Below are 22909 nucleotides of genomic sequence, written 5' to 3'. Positions count from 1 at the left end.
ATTATTAATGTAGCTATAATTATTTTCACTATAATTATTATTTTGGCTATAATTTATATTACAGTAGATTATATACCTTAGATAATTTCGCAATTTCTTATATCTCTAAATAAAATGATGGAAAAAGAAATATAATTAGCGCACTGTTGTTAATTTGTTATTTATTTTCTTGTAATTAATTCCCGAGGCGTGGACGGCATTCGAATTTGATCGCTACAACATCAGAGCCAGGCGTCTTAACCATTACACTACCCCACCAAATGACTGTGGAATAATTTTTTTTTCTGTAATTTTTTAAAAATAGGGTTTAATCTATCATTGTTTCGTGTTTGGATAATTTCTTGCTATCAGCTAGTGGTCTCTGTTGTCTGATTGTCTTAACGCTGTTCAATGTTATTTCGCATTTTATTTTGGTCGATTTAATTATTTTATTTCCATATTTATGTTATATATAAATATACTTATCCATTTATTCATTCATTCCTTCTTTGATTTTTTCATTCATACATTCATTTATTTAGTAATAAATAAAACTCTACTTGAAAACGGGTTAAAATATAACCCTCTTACATATTTACTATCTTTGGCTAGTTTTACAAATTATACGGCAGGGGTGGGCAATCTACGGCCCATGATTTTATGCGGCCCTCGAGGCCTTGTTTGCCAAAATAAAGGTCGTAGCCAGACATTGGGACCAAAAAAGGAGCCACAAATCTTAAAAAATTCTCCCCGGGTCGGAAAAATTTGCTATTTAAGTACATATGCGGCCCTTCAAAGGTAAAATAGCTCCCAATGCGGCCCTCACAGCAAAACGTTTGCCCACCCTTGTTATACTGGATAGTTTCAAATAAGAAAGATATGTAACATAAATATATAATATTATTTATTGAAAAAAATGTAAATTTTTTTGATTTTGTGCCGGAGCTGACAACTCCGTCGTTTGTTTGTGAAGTTAAGTTGCGGCTGGCTGGCTGGCTCATAAACAGGAATGCAATTCTCCTGAATTATGAACGTGTTGTTGCCGTATTTTTGTGCCTTCTAAATTGTGAACGTGAGTATCACATTGCGACATCATCGGTTCGAGACTGTAACAACGCGGAGAAAAATCTCGTAATAAGTTTACTATCATTCATTTAGTATATTTATTTAGCGTAAATGTATGAGAACACCAAACCAGGCAGAGCAGTGAGCAGGAGTGAAAAGAAGAGAAAGATAGTATTCGTTTGGACAGACTGGACACGTCTTTCTTCCCAACCGGGGACTCATCAGCATTAGTTGATTTATTTTAAAGAATAAAAATCTTCTCATAAACACTTCTGACCCGTACGTGAGAAATAATTAACCAAATACGTTTCGCACATACCTGTGTACCATTTTTTTCACCTTTTGACCCCCAGAGATCATTCCACCAAGATTTTACATGTGTTGCACCAATTTTTGCTTGATCAGCCAATCGGAAGATGTAGTATCGCTTCGAATAAATTTAACTCCAACTAAAAATCATTTCTCCTCACGGCGAAGTGGTTGGACGATGACCGAGTTCAAATGCAAACGCAGCCCATGAAGAGACAAAAAAATGGTTTTTATAGTTTAGATTTTTATTCAAATAGTGACAATATAATATACAGTATTGTTTATAACAGTTAACAGAGCTATATAGATTTTCAGTGTTACTAAATGTAGCTGAATTTTTGTGTAAGGATAACACCAATACAAAGTTCAGTTCGTTCATTCATTCATTCATTCATTCGTTCATTTATTCATTCATTCACTCACTCATTCATTCATTTATTATTTAATCGGCAGATTAATTATTCAATCGATTAATTAACCAATAAATCAATTAAATAATAAATTTAGCGCCAATGATAAGCCCAAAGTGTAACAAATGAAATCCACACTAATTTTTCTGATAAACATTCCCAATTATCGGTGAATTCATGTTAATTGTTAATAATATTAATAATAAAATTAACATTTAAAATAATAATAATGATAATGTTATTATTATTATTTTAGTAAATGATGTTATCAAGTTCTCTTTTAAACATCACAAAGTACTTTTAGCGTGCTCTTAAAATTGTTATAATTCCATTCCGCTGAATATTAGAGTAATTATTTTATTTTATCAGTAAACTATTATAATTATTATTACCACTATTATTAATTATTATTTTGATTATTATCATTATTAAAATAATTAATGAATATTGATTCAACATTGATACAAGCATTTAATAAAGAATAATAGGAAAGAAACATTGTTATTAAAGTCAATAAACCACCATGAATAAATAAAATAACATTCCGGAGATAATTTAAATATACATAAATGCTTAAACCTCTTTAACATCTTAGATAGCTTTAGATATCTTAGATAGATATCTTAGATAGATATCTTAGATAGATATCATATCTTCTGATTTGAAGAGTACGCGAGAAATTTTTGACATTGGCGACCATCGACCTCCACAAAACCAGATCTTTAACGCTTTGCAGTAGTTGTGTAATAAATCTTTTTGTTATGTTTATTTAATTTATCTGGTCGGAATAATGGTCTTTAGCTAAACCGGCACATCGAGTTCGCTATTCTTGACTGTGACTATTGCCTATAAATCATACGCTCGGTCACTAACTCAGTCACTCAAATTGGGAAAAAAAAACCAAAACGACGAAAAAATGAAATAACAGAATGGAGAATAGTTTTAAAAAAAGTTTCAAAGGCATTGCATAAAATGAGTGTGAAAAAATATATATCCAACTGGCATACACAACGATGAAAAGCAATACACATCAAATACGTACATAAAAACATAGTTACTCGTAAGTATAAAAAAAGAAAATATAAAATGAAATGACAAAAGTGCCGAATAATCTGGAATCTTAAGAGCTTAACACAGTTATACATATATAACATATAAAAGTGTATGTGTATCGTAACATAGATAATATAGTATATAACATACACACATTTATGTTATATTTTTTTTATAAATTTTTGCATATGTATATATATATAGTACATTTATAACAATGACCAAATGGAAACATCTTCAAGAAACTGAATGTAATTTTTTGAAATACATCAAACATTAACGTGCATACAGAGAAAGGTAGAAAAAGCCCTCAAAGAAAAAAAAGTGCTACACATACTCACACATATACACACTTACACACACACACTTCCACACACTCACACACATACACACTCACACATACACACATACACACACACCCTTACACACACACTTACACATACACACTTACACTCACTCACATACACCCTCACACATACACACACACCCTTACACAAACAATTACACATACACACTTACACACACTCAATTACACACACTCACACACATACACACACACACTTACACACACTCACTCACACATACACACACACACACTTACACACACACCCTTACACACACACTTACACATACACACACACACACACACTTACACACACACACTCACACACACACACATATTTACCTAATCAATAATAGACATACTTCTAAAAAGACAATCATGGGAGTGCCTACTCGTATGCCCTCATTAACAGACCCACAAAACGAGGAACAAAACGAGACATACACACACACACACAACACAAAAACACATACACATATAAATAACACATACTCACACACACGCACAAACATACTAACACAGTTCACGCAATATTAAATGAAAAACAACCAGATAGTACCGACACCATACATCAACTCTCTCTCCACACGTACATACCTTAAAATCAATAGTATCTAGCTATCGTTGCACACACACACAGACACACACATACACACCTACATACATACACACATACATAAATACACATGTATACGTAATATAAAAACGATATATACAAAGTATAAAATATTTTGTATATATTATTTATATATATATATATAATTATATATATATATATATATATTTGACGGCTGTGCACGTCAACATGACTCATATATCGGGATTACTACTACCTCACTGACTAGAAGGCTTACGATGCATAAACAGAGTGGTGCTATCAAATCTCATTTGGACTCAACACACTCAATCACAATTAGCCGTGAAATCCTCGACAGCAACACCAAAGTAATATACCAGATCAGCAACTACACGCATCTTAAAATTGCAGAAGCAGTCCTAATTGACATCAATAAACCAAAAATAAATATACAACAATATACAACCCTAACCTCACTTCCAACCCGGCGCTTAACCAACAACGAAAACAAAGAAGTAATAAAAACTAGCATCGTAAATAGTGACTAAGAAGAATATGATGCTATCGATGAAGAAAAGGAGACTAAAGATGATGACCAGCCAATAAAGAATGACCAGCCAATAAAGAAACCTGACACCTAATTCGCATCAAAGTTCAATTTTACAACACCAAAGTTAATTTTTACAACGTCAAAGTTCATCTTGACAAAGTCAATATTTCCCTATATATATATATAGCAAGGAGCACTGATGATGATTCATTCGGAATCGAAATATGGCCTTATTTGCAGCATGAATTCGAAAAATAAGTTTATTTTGAATTTTAATAACGTTCACCAAAAAACTTTAGTGAGCAAAATCGAAAAAACGAACTACAAACATATTAAAGCCAAACATTCGGTAGAATTTTTAGAATATTGTAAAAATTATGGTCTATTACCAACATATATATATATATATATATATATATATATATATATATATATATATATTATATATATATATATATTTTATTAATTTACCATACCAGAGTTTCAACTTGTCCTTCTACAATTATTATTGATAACATTTCAACAAATCACAATATTTTTCATCACTATGAATATCTATGTTTTATTGATACAATTATGTTTAATGATATATGATACAATTATGTTTAATGATATATGATACAATTATGTTTAATGATATATAATACAATCGTATGAACCTTCATAGTTGTCTGTTTGACTTTGTTTTAATTTAACTGTGGCTGATTAATATCAATGTTTAATATATATACGTCAATTTCATGAAGTCGTATGAACCTCTATGTTTTATTTGAATATGACACGTTCAGTTTCGACTTTGTTTTAAATGACTGAGGTTGAATTTAAATATGACACTCTCATAAAATTATACAAGCATCGACAGGAATGACACTGCTATTTCAATTATCAAGGAGACGGTACGGTTTGAGATAAAGAATAAAAACATTAAATATTTGGTTGGAGTATGTTATCGAGAGGAACTATTGAACAGGGTCTGTAAAAATTCTTTTATTTTTATGTTTGATTATAATTACCATATAGACTGGTAAAATCAAAAAAGATGAAAGACAGAAAAACAGTCGTGTGTTAGATTATATAAATAATGTCAATTTTCTGTTGCAGAATGTTGAGGAGAAAACAAGAAGAAGAAATATTCTAGACTTGGTTATTTCATCTAATGATAATCCTTTTCTGAATGTAAAAGTTGGAGAACACTTTTTGTCAGTGACCACCGAATTATAAGACTCATGTTAAAATGGAAACGACTGGATCAAAATAACAATAAACGGAATTGGTTCAATTATTTCAAAGCAAACTATGACCAAATTAAAATTAAACTCCGGGAACTGAACTTGGCTAAATCAATTGAAGCAGTAACAGTGCAGCAAGGTTGAGATTAATTCTTGAAAGTGATATACAAGTTGGTTTCGGAAAATGTTTCGCAGTATGAAGAATCAACAAAGAAGCGGCCTTGGATAACAAAGGAAGTACAGAAGAAAAGACAAAATTTGCATATGACACTAAATTATGTGCTGTTATAGACAACGATGAAGATATTGAAATCCTAGCATGTGATTTGCGAAAAATATGCAAATGGGCGGAGGATTGGCAGATGGTATTCAACACTAACAAATGTGCAGTCATACATATGGGAGCGTACAACAAGGCAAGCGTATTCAAACTTGGAGACACACCACTAAATAATGTAGAGGAGGAAAAGAATCCAAGAATGATAATTCATCGGAATGGTAAGGTAGCGCGGCGATGCATCGAGGCAGCAAAAATAGCATCAGAATTCTGCGTATGATGATAAGAACAGTGACAAGCAGAGATATGATCGTCATATTACATCTTTATAAAGCATTGGCTCGAGCTAAGTTGGAGTGCTCTGTTCAGCTTTGGAAACCAGATTTACAAAAAGACAAACATATGCTTGAGAATATTCGAGGGAGCGCGACGAGAATGATGAAGGAGTGTCGCGGTATGCCGTAAGAAGACAGATGAAATGTTTGTGGATTGACAACATTAGAAAGAAGAACAAGAGGAGATTTGATTCAGGCAAACATAACCATCACTATGAAGGAGTATTTGGAACCAGTGAAATTTTTTGAGCTTAAGATGAATGGTGAAACAAGGGGGCATAAACATTAGATCTCGAGATAAAACTCGAAATTGACAAAACACAAATTTTTCAGCTGAAAAGTTGTCAACAAGTGGAACAAACTGGGAGATAAAATAATATGCGCAGAAAAAACTATTAACTTTAAAGCAAGCTTGGCAAAAGTAGGATATTGAAAAAGTCTCAGAGTGGTCCTGCCAGACTTAGTCTTCTTGGATCACTATAAAAAATCTTTGTTACGTTATGTTAATTACGTTATGTTATGTTATGATATTCTTATTTGTCTGTTTGACTTAACCTAGCTTTTAATTTAACTGGTTGAGTATATATGTTTTATTCAAATATGTCATTCTTGAAAACTTATATAAACTTCAATGTTTTTTATTTAAATTTGACACTTTCATAAAATTGAATGAATCCTCTTAAATTGCCTGTTCGACTTTGTTTCAATTAAGCTGGTTGAATATCAATTTTTTATTTAAAAATGACATACTTTGTAATTATTTTCACAGGCTTGTAATGTTAATTTTCAGTTTTCGTGGTGGCCTTTTCTGGTCTTCAAAAATCCACACTTCCATTCTCTTTTTTTAATTCGCGATTTGTGGATATTGAATAAATAAATAATTAATTAATAATAATGATGAAATAATAAATATATTATGAAAGCTAATGATGATATTAGTCACGTTAATTGAAGGTCCACAAAAATTTGAGACAAATTAATTATTAATTATAGTTAACCTCTGTATGTAGTATAATATAAACTTGATAATGAGTTAATGAGCGTTTGATCACTCATCCAAATGCTATTTTTTAAACAACAGCAATTGACTTTTTTGCACCAGGTTTGCATAGCTGATAAACTCAAGCGAAACATCTAATGAATGGATGGATGGATGCATGGATGGATGGATGAATGCATAGATGCATGGATAGATAGGTGAGCAAATAGATGTGGATGGATTTCTTGACGGATTGATGGATGGAGATTTAAATGAATGAACGAACAAATAAATGAATGAACGAACATATGTAAATTGATCAACAGATGATGGTATATCAGATGATCGATCAAATACCAAATAAGATTGGTCAAATAACTGCCAACTGGTAAACACGAAACTGAAAAATAATCTTCACATTGGAGAGGACGTGATTTGCCCAGTTTGATATGTTAGATTCGCAAAATATTTTCCCAAATAATTTACATATTCATGAATTAGCTACCTAAAAAACTGCGTAATTCGAAAATATCATTCTAGCAGTAGAAACTCTAATATGTGACATAGTGAATTCTATTATATATATACTTACCATCATAATTACCATCAAAGAACCCAGGTTTTAAAAACAATTGAAAGCAATAAAAATAAATAAATAATAAATTCAATAGATGAACGAAGGAGCGTTCGTTGTCCAACACTGATTCGAGCTGATATCAAAAAAGGTGGAACATTAATATTATACAGTTGTGATTACACATACATTTTATATTCCTATCACATACATAATATATATATATATATATATATAGAGAGAGAGAGAGAGATAGAGAAACAGACATAGAGATAAAAAAGAAGAGAAAGACTGAAAACGAAGAGAGAGAAAGAGAAAGAGAGAGACGGAAAGAAAAAAATGTTTGATAAATTATTTAAAACGATTCACGAGACCAAAGCTATGCATTAGAGAAAGTGTGATACTACTCCAAGTTTAGGTGAGATTTGAAGCATTAAACATTTAAAATATAAACAAGCTTATTGTCAACATTGTAATTAATTTTCTTATTATTAATAATAATTATTAATAAGAATATTACAGCTTCTACGTAATAATACATATAACATCAATATGAAACAGTGAAATAATAGCAGCCAGTCTGAAGCAAGCAATCAACTAGCCAGCCAGTCTGCCTTTGAAAATTTTGTTTTTTTTTTATGACGCAATCCTTAAGTCTTGAGACAAGAAAAACACAATTTTAACAAATAGAAAAAAAAATTAAGTTTTTTTTTATCTAAAATCACGTCAAAGAAAATTTGTTGGACGGAAAATTACGGAGAAAAAGGGGAAGGAGAAGTTTTTGTGTTTGAAATCAGTGAAGGGTTAGTGTTAAGTGAATGATTTGTTGAAGATGGGTTGATTCTCACGGCAAAATGTAGGTATAGATAACATGAGTGACAAGTAAATTTTTCAGAAAAAAATGAAGAACGTTTATCGATTCAAAACGTTGGTTACATAAAAATCTTTGAAAATCATCGGTAAATCGGTAAATAATATATATATTGAAATCTTTAGCTACTTCAAATGACTTGTTTCATATTCAACAAAAAAAAATTTAACCGATTTACATGGAATATTTAAATGGAAGATGGTTAAAGTGGTTTGAGAGATAGAGTTCTTTAGGTCTATTTAATTGCTTAAAAAATCAAAAATGAAACCAACTTTTGATAACACTCTAGGGCATTATAAAGTTGCGAAAATTAATTTTGAAAGAGAAAAACTTGAATGAAAGTAAGAGTATCAAAGTATAAATTTATATATAAATAAAAAGATGAGCTTAAAAATATTCCATACAACTACAATTGAGAGATTCGAATGAGCTTATGAAGAGTTCTGAAATGTACGTATGAAAATTAACAGTGAGTGGCTATAATGTTACATTTGTGCATATGTATATATAAATAAAGAAATGAATGAAATGTTCCAATGTCTGACTATGTAAAGTTTAATTAAATCCAAACTTATCAATCCAAAAAAGTTTCAATAAATAAACTTGAATAGATCAACAAAATGAATGAATAAACATTGAAAAATTGAAAAAAACGCAAGTTCATTGGCAAAATGAAAAAAGGCAGAAAAAGAAAAATTATCAACAATCTGAAATTCAAAAAAGAAATATCCAAGTATCAAAATGCATAAAAAAACGAAAATAATTATACAAAATCATACAAAAATTAATACAAAATCATACAAACAGTATACAAACAGTATACAAACATTAAACAAACAGTATACAAACAGTATACAAACATTATACAAACAGAAAAAAAAACTCGATACACACGTTCAGAAAAATTGATTCAAAAGCGTGTACGTACAGCAGTGACATTTGGTAGTATACAAACTAATATACAAATAAGCAATCTCATGTTTGTGCGTAGTGTGTGTGTGTGGTGCGTGTGTATGTGTGGTGCGTGTGTATGTGTGGTACGTGTGCGTGTGGTGCGTGTGTATGTGTGGTGCGTGTGTATGTGTGGTACGTGTGTGTGCGTGTGTGTGTGGTGCGTGTGACTGAGTGTGTGTGTGTGTGGTATGTGGTATGTATCAACCATCATCGTTAACCCCATCCGGACATATTTTTGCAATAGTGATTTTATTTTTACCAGGTAATCCAAGCGATGTTTCTTGGCATCGTCGCTGTTGTTGCTGTGGCTGCTGCTGTAGCTGCTGTTGTTGTTGTGGTTGTTGTTGTTGTTGTTGATGATGTCGAAAATGAGGTTGTTGCTTGTTTCGTTGTTGTTGTTGTTGTTTTAGCTGAACCTGTTGATTTTGTTGTTGTTCGTGTAGCTGCTGGGGTTGCCGAAGATATGGTTGTTGTGGCTGTGGCTGTTGTAGCTGTTGTGGCTGTTGTGGCTGTTGTGGTTGTATTTCGTTTTGAATAAAATCTCCATAATCTATAAAAGATTTGTCCTCAAAATTTGACGACGGCGAAAAAGAGAGAGTTGGTTGTGAAGACGGCGATGGAGTTGATTGTTGCTTGTTGAAATTCAGTTTCAAGTTTTGTATTATTATCTTTTTCCTGCTGTTGTTGTTGTTGTTTGTATTGTTGTTGTTGTTGTTGTTATTTGAATTGATGTTGATGTTGTTGTTGTTGATGTTTTTATTGTTATTGTTGTTGTTGTTTTTGTTGTTGAAGGAAGGAGTGTGAGCATTGTCGTCGTCAACTTTGTTGTGGTTGTCGTTGTTGAAATCATTAATGTTGCTGTTATTGTTGTTGTTGTAAATTTCGTACGATATTAAATGATTAGTGAGACGTTGATTTAGTGGTTGTTGCGGCAGCTGTTGCGGCATCGGTTGCGGCTGCTGTTGCTGAGACATGTTGCTCGAGAGGTCTGGCTTGACTTAAAAATTTCAAGCAATTAAAACTAGTTTGTAATGAAAATAATTGCATTGTTCAATTTTTTTCTAATTAATTCAATCCAGCGTAACGTTTATCCTCTAAAATCATTCTCGAAATTAACACACGCAAGCTTAAAAAACACACTTACACACACAAAAACACACACGCACGCACACAAACACAACACAACATACACACACACGCAAACACACACGCACACACGCACAAACACACGCAAACAACATACACACACTCACTGATAGCAGTGTATACGATGACGACGACGACAGCCAGTAGCAGCGCGATGCCTGTGATGATGAAGATGACATTGAGTATGGTCTTCAGCAGTTTGTTGCTCACATTCTCCATGCGGTTGAGCTCGTGAAGCTTTTTGATGGCCTCCTTATTCCCTGTTCCGTATCTGAGTTGGCGATTATGTGGTAGTAGTGGCGGCGATTTTGTGGTGCCGTTGCTGTTTGTGGTGGCGATGGTTATGGTGTTGCTATAGTTGTTTCTGGCAACAACAACCAAAGAAACATAAAAAAAAATCAATGCAAATAAACAGCCGAAATGAATTGTCTGAGACAGAGTGTGTGTGTGTTCGTCTGTGTGTGTGTGTTCGTCTGTGTGTGTATGTGTGTGCGTGTGTGTGTGTAAATGAAACATAAAAATCAGTACTAAGTTAACAAGGCAAGGAGAAGGTTTGGTGAACGTTTGTGATGAACATTAATTGTGTTAGAGGTGGCAAACAATATTTTTGAACATCGTTGGCAAACAACTTTACATAAAGCGAACAACTTTATTTAAGGCGAACAACTTTATATAAGGCGCACAACTTTATATAAGGCAAACAACTTTATATAAGGTGAACAACTTTATATAAACAGCGGTTACAAACATTGATGATGAATTAAGTGAAAATATAGTTAAATTTGATTAATCAATCACTGACGATTGTAAACTCTATTAAAACCTGAAAGCGAATACTTAAAATAATAAGAATTATTTCACAAATAAGGCAGAACCCAATTATATGAACAATCAAACGTCTCAAAATTATTAATTCAAAAAAAAACTCCCCAAACTGCCAACCTGTTATCTTCAAGTTTCAGGGTCAACTTGGTCAGCCAATCATCCTCGCCACTTTTTTTCGATCCTTTCTTCTGAGGTGTGTTGGTGGTTGTAGAGACGGTTGTGGTGGACTTGTGAGGCGACTTGACGCTGTGTGTTGTCGAACCGGGAATATCTGGAGAATGAATTTGGTCAATTTGTTTAAATAAATACCATTTCATTTTCTGTAGCATTTTAGTACATTGATTTGAGAATGTTCTGAATTAGTCAGAGGCAAAAATGAAGTGTTAAACACATGCAAAATCAATGCATTACTCGTGCGATTGTTAAGGCAGGGATCTTTTTCCATCACTATTTGAAACGTACGATGAATTACAAATAAATCCTGAAAGAATTAGTTAAGGAAGAAGTGAAATAATTTAAAATATTTGATAAATAAATTTTCAGAATTTTTTTTTTATTATTCTTTAAAAATCAGGGTCTGACAGACGCAGAAATTGTTACAGCCCGCAAGGAAGGCAGTAGTACAAAATTAAACAATTAAGTAAATAAATAAATACAAAAACGGAGAAAGGAATATGTTGATACATGAAAAATAAATTAGAGTAAAATAATAATAATAATTAAATAATAATTAGTAAAAAATTATCGGAGCGGAATGACTAACCAGCAATGGACGTGTTCCTAGAGTGAGCGTGCATCATGATTGGTTTTTAGCTTAATTTCGATTTTACAATTATTTATAAAAATATTTCAGTTTATTGTTCATATCAATTATTAAGTCTTAACGCGCCCAACTCATCAGAATTTAAACTATTTAAATTAATAATTGAATAATTAAATCAATGCTCAAATAGTTATAATTCTTTAAAAGAAAATAATATAAGAATATAAGTTAAAGACACGTTGATAATCCAATACGGAGAAGATTAGCAATAAACTTTTTACAGAATTCAAATAAAATTAATTCAATTAATAATTCAATTAAATTTATTGTCTGCGAACGGATTTCTTAAAAAAAGTCTATTGATTTTATTTCCATCTATTCCAGAAATTAATTATTTATTTGATTTATTATTCCGCAGATGTTTCTGCAAAGCTAACTGACAAGCGCAAATGATGAAATTTTTTAAACTTTATTTTGAATCAAAAATGAAAATAATAAAATTCTTACAAAAGGGCATCGAATCCATTATTCAATTATTCTATGGACGATAACTCATCTCCAATGATCCCAAAACACTCCCTACATCCTGAATTCTGAATAAATGAGTGAGAGAGTGAGAGAGAGAGAGAGAGAGGATGGAAATGAATGAACGTCCATTCAACGTCTATTATACCCCCATATTGAGCATACAATATATATAAATATATATATATATATCCATACAATCTCTTGCACGGGTGGATGTTATAAATTTCCCGAGTGTACAATATCGACCTTGTTTTCCGTTGTATGTACACACACGTACACACACACGTACACACACAGTTGTATACGCAAACACAGGCAAGTGATGTGTGTGTGCGTGGCTGTGTTTGCCTGTATGAGGCATTTATGTGTTTTTGTATGCATGGTACGAGCGTATCTTATAGCGTGTATTTTTGACTAAGTCAATTTTATTCAATGTTTTCGGCGGTACATAGGTAGGCATAAAACGACGATAAATCTGATGCGATACTAAAACATGCTTTGGGAGATGGCTGACTCCGCAAGTTATATTTATGTAAGTGATGGGATCTAATGTGCAAGCCCGCACACAGCACACGCACACGCACATACACACACAGACTCACACACACTCACAAACACCTCAAAACAAACACGCGCAAAAATTATTAATTTATTTATCGCTCTTTCTTTCTTTCTTTCCCACTCTCTCTCTCTCGCTTCTTCTCTCTCTCTATCTCTCTCTCTCTCTTTCTATATATATATATATATATATATATATATATATATATATGTGTGTGTGTGTGTGTGTGTGTGTGTGCGTGCGTGCGTGCGTGTGTGTGTGTGTGTAAAAACACGTGTGTATTCATATATAAACATACACCGCATCACCAACCAAACAGAAGACGCATGTCATTCTGACGAATGGAAACCACAACAATTTCCGACTGGTTAGATGCATGCGACATGCAAATGATTTACTTGCATCCAGGCTTTTTCCATGCCATCCAGTTGGTTTCATACAAATATAACTGATATAATACTTTTTGATTTTGTATATTTATATAGATAAAAACAGATCATAGTTTTTAAAGAATAAATATATGCAAAAATTTTCTGAATCTTATCATATATATATATATATATATATATATATATATATATATATATATATATATATATATATATATATATATATATATATACACATATATATTATATATATATATATATATATACTCGTGTTGACTTAAACATACCAAACAAAATGAAATAACCAAAGGAAATTTTCAATTTGCACACAATTTACAGAAAGCTGTATTACCAAAAATTCATACTAAGCTCTACTACATTTGAATAAACTAACAACAAGACCACAGCATACAATATACAGAGGCATATACAAACTTCCAGGCATGGGTCAACTTCTATCAAATTGTGTACACAAAAGTCAGTACAATATGGAACACATCTGTCCTAAAGGAAATATATAGGATTGTGTATAAGTTTATTTCAATTTCAATTGTGTTTGGAAATTTACCTTCATAAGCTGCCTAAATTATAATCTCCATTGAACAATCAGAAAATGTTTGCAGGCTAGATGTCTCTTGTGATCGTTATGTGCTCACAGCACAAGCATGAGTATGATGGGTTACTACTTCTCGGTCATCATCGTCGTCGTCACCGTGACCATTTAAAGGTTTACTAATATCTTCACTATTATTGTCGGCGTTGAATCATTTTTTCGAGTCTTCATCTCTTAAGTCAAAATCTACAACAACTTCGCCTACACAACCTGGAGGAACTGTCCTTCGATCCTGATTCTGGCTACAAATCTCCAGCTGCTATTGTCAATGGTATCATTGTTTGTGTAAATATTTGTCGTTATTATTATTATTATTATTATTATGGCTATTATTAATCAATTTTCGCAATGAAAATATAACGCTATTGCATCTTTTCAAGGAATAAAATTCCTCGCAAAAATAAAATTTTGAATGTTATAAATAATTATATAAAAAAAAATAAATAAAACAAACCACGCTGAGAATCAGATCCTGTATTATTTGATTTCGTAAAAAATACTCGGCAGAGCGCATTGTTTGTATTAAATCGTCTTCACGTTTATATATATATTTAAATTATTTCATACAAAAATAAATAATCTAAACGTTTATTCAACTAATTTGAAAAGAAAATCAAACCTTGAAGCGAATTTTATAATTTAAAACTGTCACTCTCAACTATTCTGAAAAGGTTATATTTAAATCGGAACATAAACCTTCATTATTCATTTGACTGAGATTTTTGTTAAAAACATGAAAGTCGCGATATAACATAAGGGGAATTTAATTTAATAACTGTATAGTTTTACTGTGATTTTGTTTGAATTACTTAGCATTGTTATAGTTCGTCCCTGAATATTTTAAATCTAAAACCAGAAAAATTAACCAAAGGGAATGTTCGTCCCGACCGATTAGGCTGTAGGCTTACGTATAGAGATCTTGTTTAAATCTGATATGAATGATTTTATTAGCAATAAATAAAACAATTAATTAATTAGATAAGTGAGTTTAAAACTTTTATCCTTATTGGATCAAAGTTTAAAAATTGCAAAAAAAATTTTATAGAAATATCGTAAAAATGGAAAACATGTCCAAAGACATCAATATCTCTTTACACGTGTGGGAAAAGTTTACAAACTTCACAATTTAAAAATTTATTTTGAATCAATCAAACAAACGATAGCAACTAACAAGGCCTTTGTTGTTTGAAAGTTAGAAATGAATCCTGATTGTAAACTCTCTGGAATAAATTTAGAAATGCAATAAAAATTTGTTAGCTAAGCAACAAATTAAAATATGTGCAAATGAATGAGTAGTAGTAACTTTGTGAATACTTCAAAGGAATTAAACCATTGCAGTAAATTTTACAAGGAGACGGACACCTCGTTCGTTCCATGATGTTTGAGTACATAGCGAGCTAAGTCTTTGTCTGCCAAAGTGAATCGACACAGAACTTTGTCCTTTACTAAATACAAACTCCGTAAATTTACAATTTTCAAGCTGTATATAACTGCGAAACATGTTTGGAAATGTCAAATATCGATTGCTTATAGACGTCAAAATTTCATTGTTTAATACAATTCTCGAAAATATATCCTATAAAAATGGATTTCGTACGTGAATTAAAAATAAAGTTTGGTGTCCAGAAAATTGTGGAAAAGTACTTGAAAAGTCATGAAAAAAATCATAGGAAAATACAAGCACATGCGTGCAGGATGTATTTACATGAAAATTTGGAACTGTTGGAGTTTTCGGAGGAGGATGCGGAACGCTTTGCCAGCATCCTAGCATCGGACAGTGACCGCCTGCTAGAACTGAACAGCATTCAGACGTACAAGTCACTTGCGAGCGTGGACCGGTACATGTTATTACGCTACATGCAGGAGTTTCAGAACGACTATATGATAATGTACTATGGAAATGATATCATCTGGTCGTACGATTTTTCTCACAATGGCCTCCGTTTCAGCGGAGACGTTCACCACTCGAATGTTTTTCCTATAGAATACAAGACTGAGGGAGTGTACAAATTTCCGTACTTCAGGGAACATTTCTCCAATGCAAATGACACGTGCCCGATCTGCTGCGATGAGTTTGAAGAGAATTCCTTCGTCCTCAAACTATCGTGCGGGCATATCTTTCATCCGGATTGCCTGGAAAACTGGTTCGTAGAAAAACAAAATTGTCCTTTCTGTAGGAAAAAAGTGACTCTTTACCAGGTCTTTAGCTACGATTGCAAATCAATGTCACTGGAGGATGGTTCTATGAATGTTGAAATACAAATGCGTTCCGTACCTAATACTATGGAATAATGGCTTCAGATCAGACAGAAGATAACATGTACGGACCCTAAATATTTTCTTGACTGTTATTTTTTATATGCTTTTTAATTCTATTTTTTGTCAATGGAGAATCCAATAAAACGTGTTTAAATTACATTTACATTAATTTCGTAATGTTTTCAGCTTTGTATAAAGTACCTACTTAAACGAATTTTAATTACTTTTTCGTAATATGTTCCATTGATTTAAAAAAAACAGCTTGATATTTTCTGCATCATTCATTATATATCAGTGAATAACTTGATTTCGTTCGATTCAAACAAAGAAGCGAGAAAGCTGACATATTATGAAGTAAAGGCGCATTTTGTTATCTGAGAATTTTTTTTTATAGAAATTACCTAAACTGTTGATTATGTCATTACATCCTCATGTTTTAATAGGTATGTTTTGTTACATTAGATTTCAGACCCCTTCAACCGGGCATCATCCAGGGTTAACACCGGCCTTTGTACGAATAACATTGTTAAAAAATCTTGTAAATTTATCATTAATGTTTAACCACTGAAAATCCTAAAAATTTAAAAAGTCTTCTCATGCTTTTTTTTTAACTTATGGTGGATTGCGTAATATTTTCAATCACAAAAATGAAATCAATGAGGATAACGTGAAAAGCGAACTAAAAATTACCTTAAATCTATTCTTGGCTATCTGCCTTCGTTCTAAAGAAGGCTCAAGAATCCAACAAACGTATGCTCAGGAGGACCCCGTAGAGAGTACAGTACATATAATAAGAATAAATATAACGGCCTTTGCTCATTTTTGACGGTCGAATAAGGAGCTTAATTGGAGGGTAATTTTTTATCGCCCAAGTCAAAAGTTACGATCGTATATTTACTAATTTCGGAATATTGCTGTTATTTAAAATTTCAAAATGTTTTAAAAGGTGATACTAGATGCTGATTTAGGATAGATATTGCTGTATGACGGTTTAGTATCTTTTTGCATTTTAAATAAAAAAAATTTTTTGTGAACCACCAACAACACTTAACTCATTAACTGTAACTGTGTAAAAACACTAAACGACGACTAATTAGTAATTAAATTACTAAACTCTAATAATTAAGCTAAAACTAAACTCTACTGATTCTAATTACTAATTGAAGTAAATAACAGATAACACTAACGAACATTAATAGAAACATTAACAGACTACTAGAAACTACCAACCACTACACTACTACATACTACTACTACACTAACGACTAACATCACTTGTTCCTAAGATCCTAAATTCTATTGCTTGATTGGTTTTAAAATTTTTATTTACAATGCTTAGGTCTGGGAATAAAAAATATACTAACTAAATTAAATAAATATATTAAACAACTTATCAATCAATTTTATAAAATAAACACTTTTGTAATTTGTTCAATTCAAGCTTCAAACTCCCCAAGCTAACTTGCAATTTAATTAAAATTTATTTATTATGAGTGATTCAAACTAAATTTTTTTTCATTTAATGTTTTACAAAATATTCCTCATTCTTAAATTTTAGTACATTTTGTTATTAAATTTATTAAAGATAATGTGTGATTCCAGTGATTCATCAATCCATGACTTGTTAGATCATGATTGTTCAGTTTTAAAGAATCCCCATCACCATAACCAATGAGGTTTGTAAAAATTGTACTTTTAATTTATTATATTTTATGCACTTAGAATGTTGTGTTATTAATTATTAATACCTTGGGAAACCGGGTCTCTGGACGCAAAATGAAGATTGATTGATTGATTAATTATTATCATTAATTTATTAAATGCTTTGCATACCTATGGCAAGTAAATAAAATAATTAAGCATAGAAATAGCCACAATCAAATTAATTTATATAGGCATGAGTATAATTTGAATAATAATAATTAAAAATATTGGTATCATTGAAAATGGATAAAGTCATAAATAAAAAAATAAATCATAAATTGCTAAAAATAATAGTTCCAGTAAGATTTTGCCTTACACCTACATCTTTTTTTCATTCTTATATTATAATAAATGTTTGTTATCAAATATATCAAGGATTGATTTCTCAATCCATGACTAGATTGAATGTCATGATCCTACAGTTCCAGAGGATCCCCATCACCATTAGTCAATAAGGTTTGTAGAAATCACCCCAGGCATACCATCAATGTTTTGTAGCCATCTTTTAATGTAGTGTTAATAAAATGACATTGAGAATAGTTATTTAAAACAATCTTATTAAAATTATTGAACAGGTATGACAAGATTACTTTCTTAATGTCCTAGTGTGAGGAAGATGTAAGCCATTTGTCCAAAGATAATCATATGCCTTAGGCCCATACAAATGCAGTGTCAACGCGAATGATTTTTGATCAGAGTCATATGTTCTAATTTTTTTAAACTTTTCCAGAAATTTTTCTGTTAATTTATTTGTTACATTAAATACTTGATGTGTATTTCATATAAAAACTTGATTATGCCAATTTAGTTAAGCATTAATATAAAATCGACTCTATTTGTAATGGTGATTGGTATGATGATGATGATCCCAGTCCTAAGCAAGGTTTATTATTCACAATGTCATTATGCCCTTTCTAAGTTTTAATAAAATACATGGAATATTGTTGAATGCATTTTATATTTTTTGTATAGATAAGAATGTTGCAATGTACAATGATGATGTGAATTGCTTCCTTGGGTTACTGATGAAATATAAATATAACTAACTTGAAAACATGGGAATGCTTCCTTCAGCATTACCTTCCTTTCTATATCATAACCCTTATAATCTTTATTACAGAAATGGTCACTGCATATTCTTGCATTTTTTGATGGAAGCCATTTGAAATCATTTATTTCCTGTCTGATGCACTTAATCCAATCGTTTTGCATTTTTACATTTTGAGGAAATCTGAAATTTTATAAACTGTTACAGAAACTTGTGCATTTCTTAAGTATTGCTTTTAATAATAAAATGGTAATCCATGATAGCATTATAAATTATAATAGTCTATAAAATAAAATATATGTAATTGTAAAACAAAATAGTTCTATTCAATGAGTATAGGGATATTGTTACATTTATTTCAGTGTGAAGTTAATTTGAAAATAAACCTGTGAAAAGATGCATCAGAAATTTTCTCATTTCTATTTATTATTAATGCAACAGGCATGTTTGTGATAGCTACGATAATGAAAATTTACTTAAAAACTAAATTATTGTATCTGACACGAAAATTAGTACAGAAACAAAAACGAGAGAATAAATGACAATATAAAAATTTAAACATTGACTGAAAGAGTTTATTCTAATTAATTGGTATGGGCAATTCGTTGCGAAATCGTTGGAGGAAATGGTGTCAACAGTAGTTATTTTACTGCATGGTAGTTAATCAGCCGGTATGAAGGTTATATTCAATTCCTATCAAATAAATTTGACAAAATATCATACACAGGCAGAATTAAATAAAGAAATAGATAGATATATACACGTAGTTATAATACATTTATAATGTTGTATTTACACATTCAAATTGTACAATTGTGTTATGGTGTAGTCTCAAATTATTGTGAATTCTCTCAGAAAATTTTAAACGTTTTACTACACTATATATACTAGTTATTTTTATCAACAATTTAAAAAGTTCATCAATAATTAAAAAAAAATTTCAAATTGATTTCATTGTGATATCGATAATGATTTTTGTAACCTGACTGATTAAAAAGCATCAAAGAAAGTTAAAATAGAATGGAGAATTTGTTATATTGGGAAATTCGTTTAAAAAGCGAGCAAAATTTTAATATAAAAGCGCTTATAAATATATGCATATTGACTCAGCTTGGCTTGGCTCGGCTTGGAATCGGATGTTAAGCAAGGTGTGGTCTATTAAACTATTTTGAATTCGCCCCGAAAAATTTGAACTGCGTGCGTACATATATAGCAATGATTACTGTTGTTTTTATAATGAATTTATAAAATATATAAATATAGCGAGCAAAATTTTAACATAAAAGCGCTTTCAAAAAAATATGCATATTGGCTCAGCTTGGCATGGAATCGGATGTTAAGAAAGGTGTGGTCTCAAACTATTTTGAATTCTCCAAGTTATCTAGATTTATATATAGTTATGTAGAGTTATTGATTATATATAGTTATATGGTGATATATACGGTTATATAGATTTATATAAAGTTATGCAGTGTTATTGAATATAGATAGTCATATAGTGTTATATACGGTTATATAGATTTAAATATAGTTATGTAGAGATATTGAATAGATATGGTGATATAGTGTTATATACGGTTATAAAGATATGCATATAGTTATATAGTGTTATTGATTATATATAGTTATATAGTGATATATACGGTTATATATATTTATATAAAGTTATATAGTGTTATTGATAATATATAGATATATAGTGATTTAAACGGTTAGAAAAATTTATATATAGTTATATAGAATTATAGATTATATATAGTAATATAGTGAGATATACGGTTATATAAATTTATATATAGTTATGTAGAGTTAAAGATTATATTTAGTTATATAGTGATATATACGGTTATATAGATTTATATATAGTTTGTGACGATCCTAAAATTTATGCGCTTAGCGCTTAATAGTATAGAGCCACTGAGGCGATAAGATAAACCAGTTTAAATTAGTAGTAGTTCGTAGGTTATATAGATTTATATATAGTTATGTAGTGTTATATACGGTTATATAGACTTATATATAGTTATGTAGAGTTATTTATTATAAAAAGTTATATAGTGATATATATGGTTATATAGATTTATATATAGTTATGTTGAGTTATTGATTAGATATAGTTATATAGTGTTATATACGGTTATATAGATTTATATATAGTTATGTAGAGTTATTAAATATATATAGTCATATAGTGTTATATACGGTTATATAGATTCATATAAAGTTATGTAGAGTTATTGATTATAGATAGTGTTATAGTGATATATACGACTATATAGATTTATAAATAAGTATGTAGAGTTATTGATTATAAATAGTCATATAGTGTTATATACGGTTATACAAATTGAAATATAGTGATGTAGACTTATTGAATATATATAGTCATTTAGTGTTATATACGGTTATAAAAATTTATATACAGTTATAGTGTTATTGATTATAGACTTATATATAGTTATGTAGAGTTATTTATTTTAAATTGTAATGTAGTGTTATAAGCGGTTATATAGATTTATATATAGTTATGTAGAGTTAATTAATATATCTAGTTATATAGTGATATAAACGAATATATAGATTTACATATAGTTATGTATAGTTATTGATTATATATAGTCATATAGTGTTATATACGGTTATAGAAAGTGTTAGGGTGATATATTCGATTATATAGATTTATATATAGATTGTGACAATACCCAAACTTGTGCGCTTTGCGCTTAATAGTTTAGAGCCACTTAGGCGATTAGATAAAGCAGTTTAATCTAGTGGTAGTAAGAAGGTTATAAAGATTTATACATATTTATGTTGAGTTATTAATTATATAAAGTTATACAGTGTTATATACGATTGAATAGATTTATATATAGTTATGTAGAGATATTGATTCTATATAATTATATAGGGATATATACGGTTATAAACATTTATATATATTCATATAGTGTAATATACGGTTATCTAGATTTATATATATAGTTATGTAGAGTTATTGATTAAATATAGTTATATAGTGATATATACGGTTATATAGATTTATATACAGTTATGTTGAGTTATTGATTAGATATAGTTATAAAGTGTTTTAAACGGTTATATAGATTTATATAAAGTTATATAGTGTTATTGATTATAGATAGTTTTATAGTGATATATACGGATATATAGATTTATATATAGTTATGTAGAGTTATTGATTATATATAGTTATATAGTGATATATACGGTTATATAGATTTATATATAGTTATGTTGAGTTATTGATTAGATAAAGTTATATAGTGTTATATAAGGTTATATAGATTTATATATAGTTATCTGGAGATATTGAATATATATAAGCATATAGTGTTATATACGTTTATTTAGATTTATAAAAAGTTATATAGTGTTATTGATTAGATAAAGTTGTATAGTGTTATATACGGTTATATAGATTTATATATAGTAATGTAGAGTTATTTAATATATCTAGTTATTTAGTGATATATAGGACTATATAGATTTATATATAATTATGTAGAGTTATTTAATATATCTAGTTATATAGTGATATATACGACTAAA

At 30.2% G+C, this 22909-nt stretch overlaps 1 protein-coding gene across 1 annotated transcript; it reads left to right on the top strand.

Annotated features, from left to right (window-relative positions):
• Positions 1-15912: 15912 nt before the first annotated feature.
• On the top strand, positions 15913-16620 carry HELRODRAFT_178925 (hypothetical protein; the record flags this gene model as incomplete). Its single annotated transcript, XM_009027802.1, has 1 exon — positions 15913-16620. The coding sequence occupies one exon, from the start codon at positions 15913-15915 to the stop codon at positions 16618-16620; it is 708 nt and encodes a 235-aa protein (XP_009026050.1).
• Between the last annotated feature and the right edge of the window lie 6289 nt (positions 16621-22909).

This window comes from Helobdella robusta (assembly GCF_000326865.2).
Source record: "Helobdella robusta unplaced genomic scaffold HELROscaffold_51, whole genome shotgun sequence".
In the NCBI taxonomy this organism is placed as follows: Eukaryota; Metazoa; Annelida; class Clitellata; order Rhynchobdellida; family Glossiphoniidae; genus Helobdella; species Helobdella robusta.
This window is presented reverse-complemented; position numbering and strand designations above follow the sequence as displayed.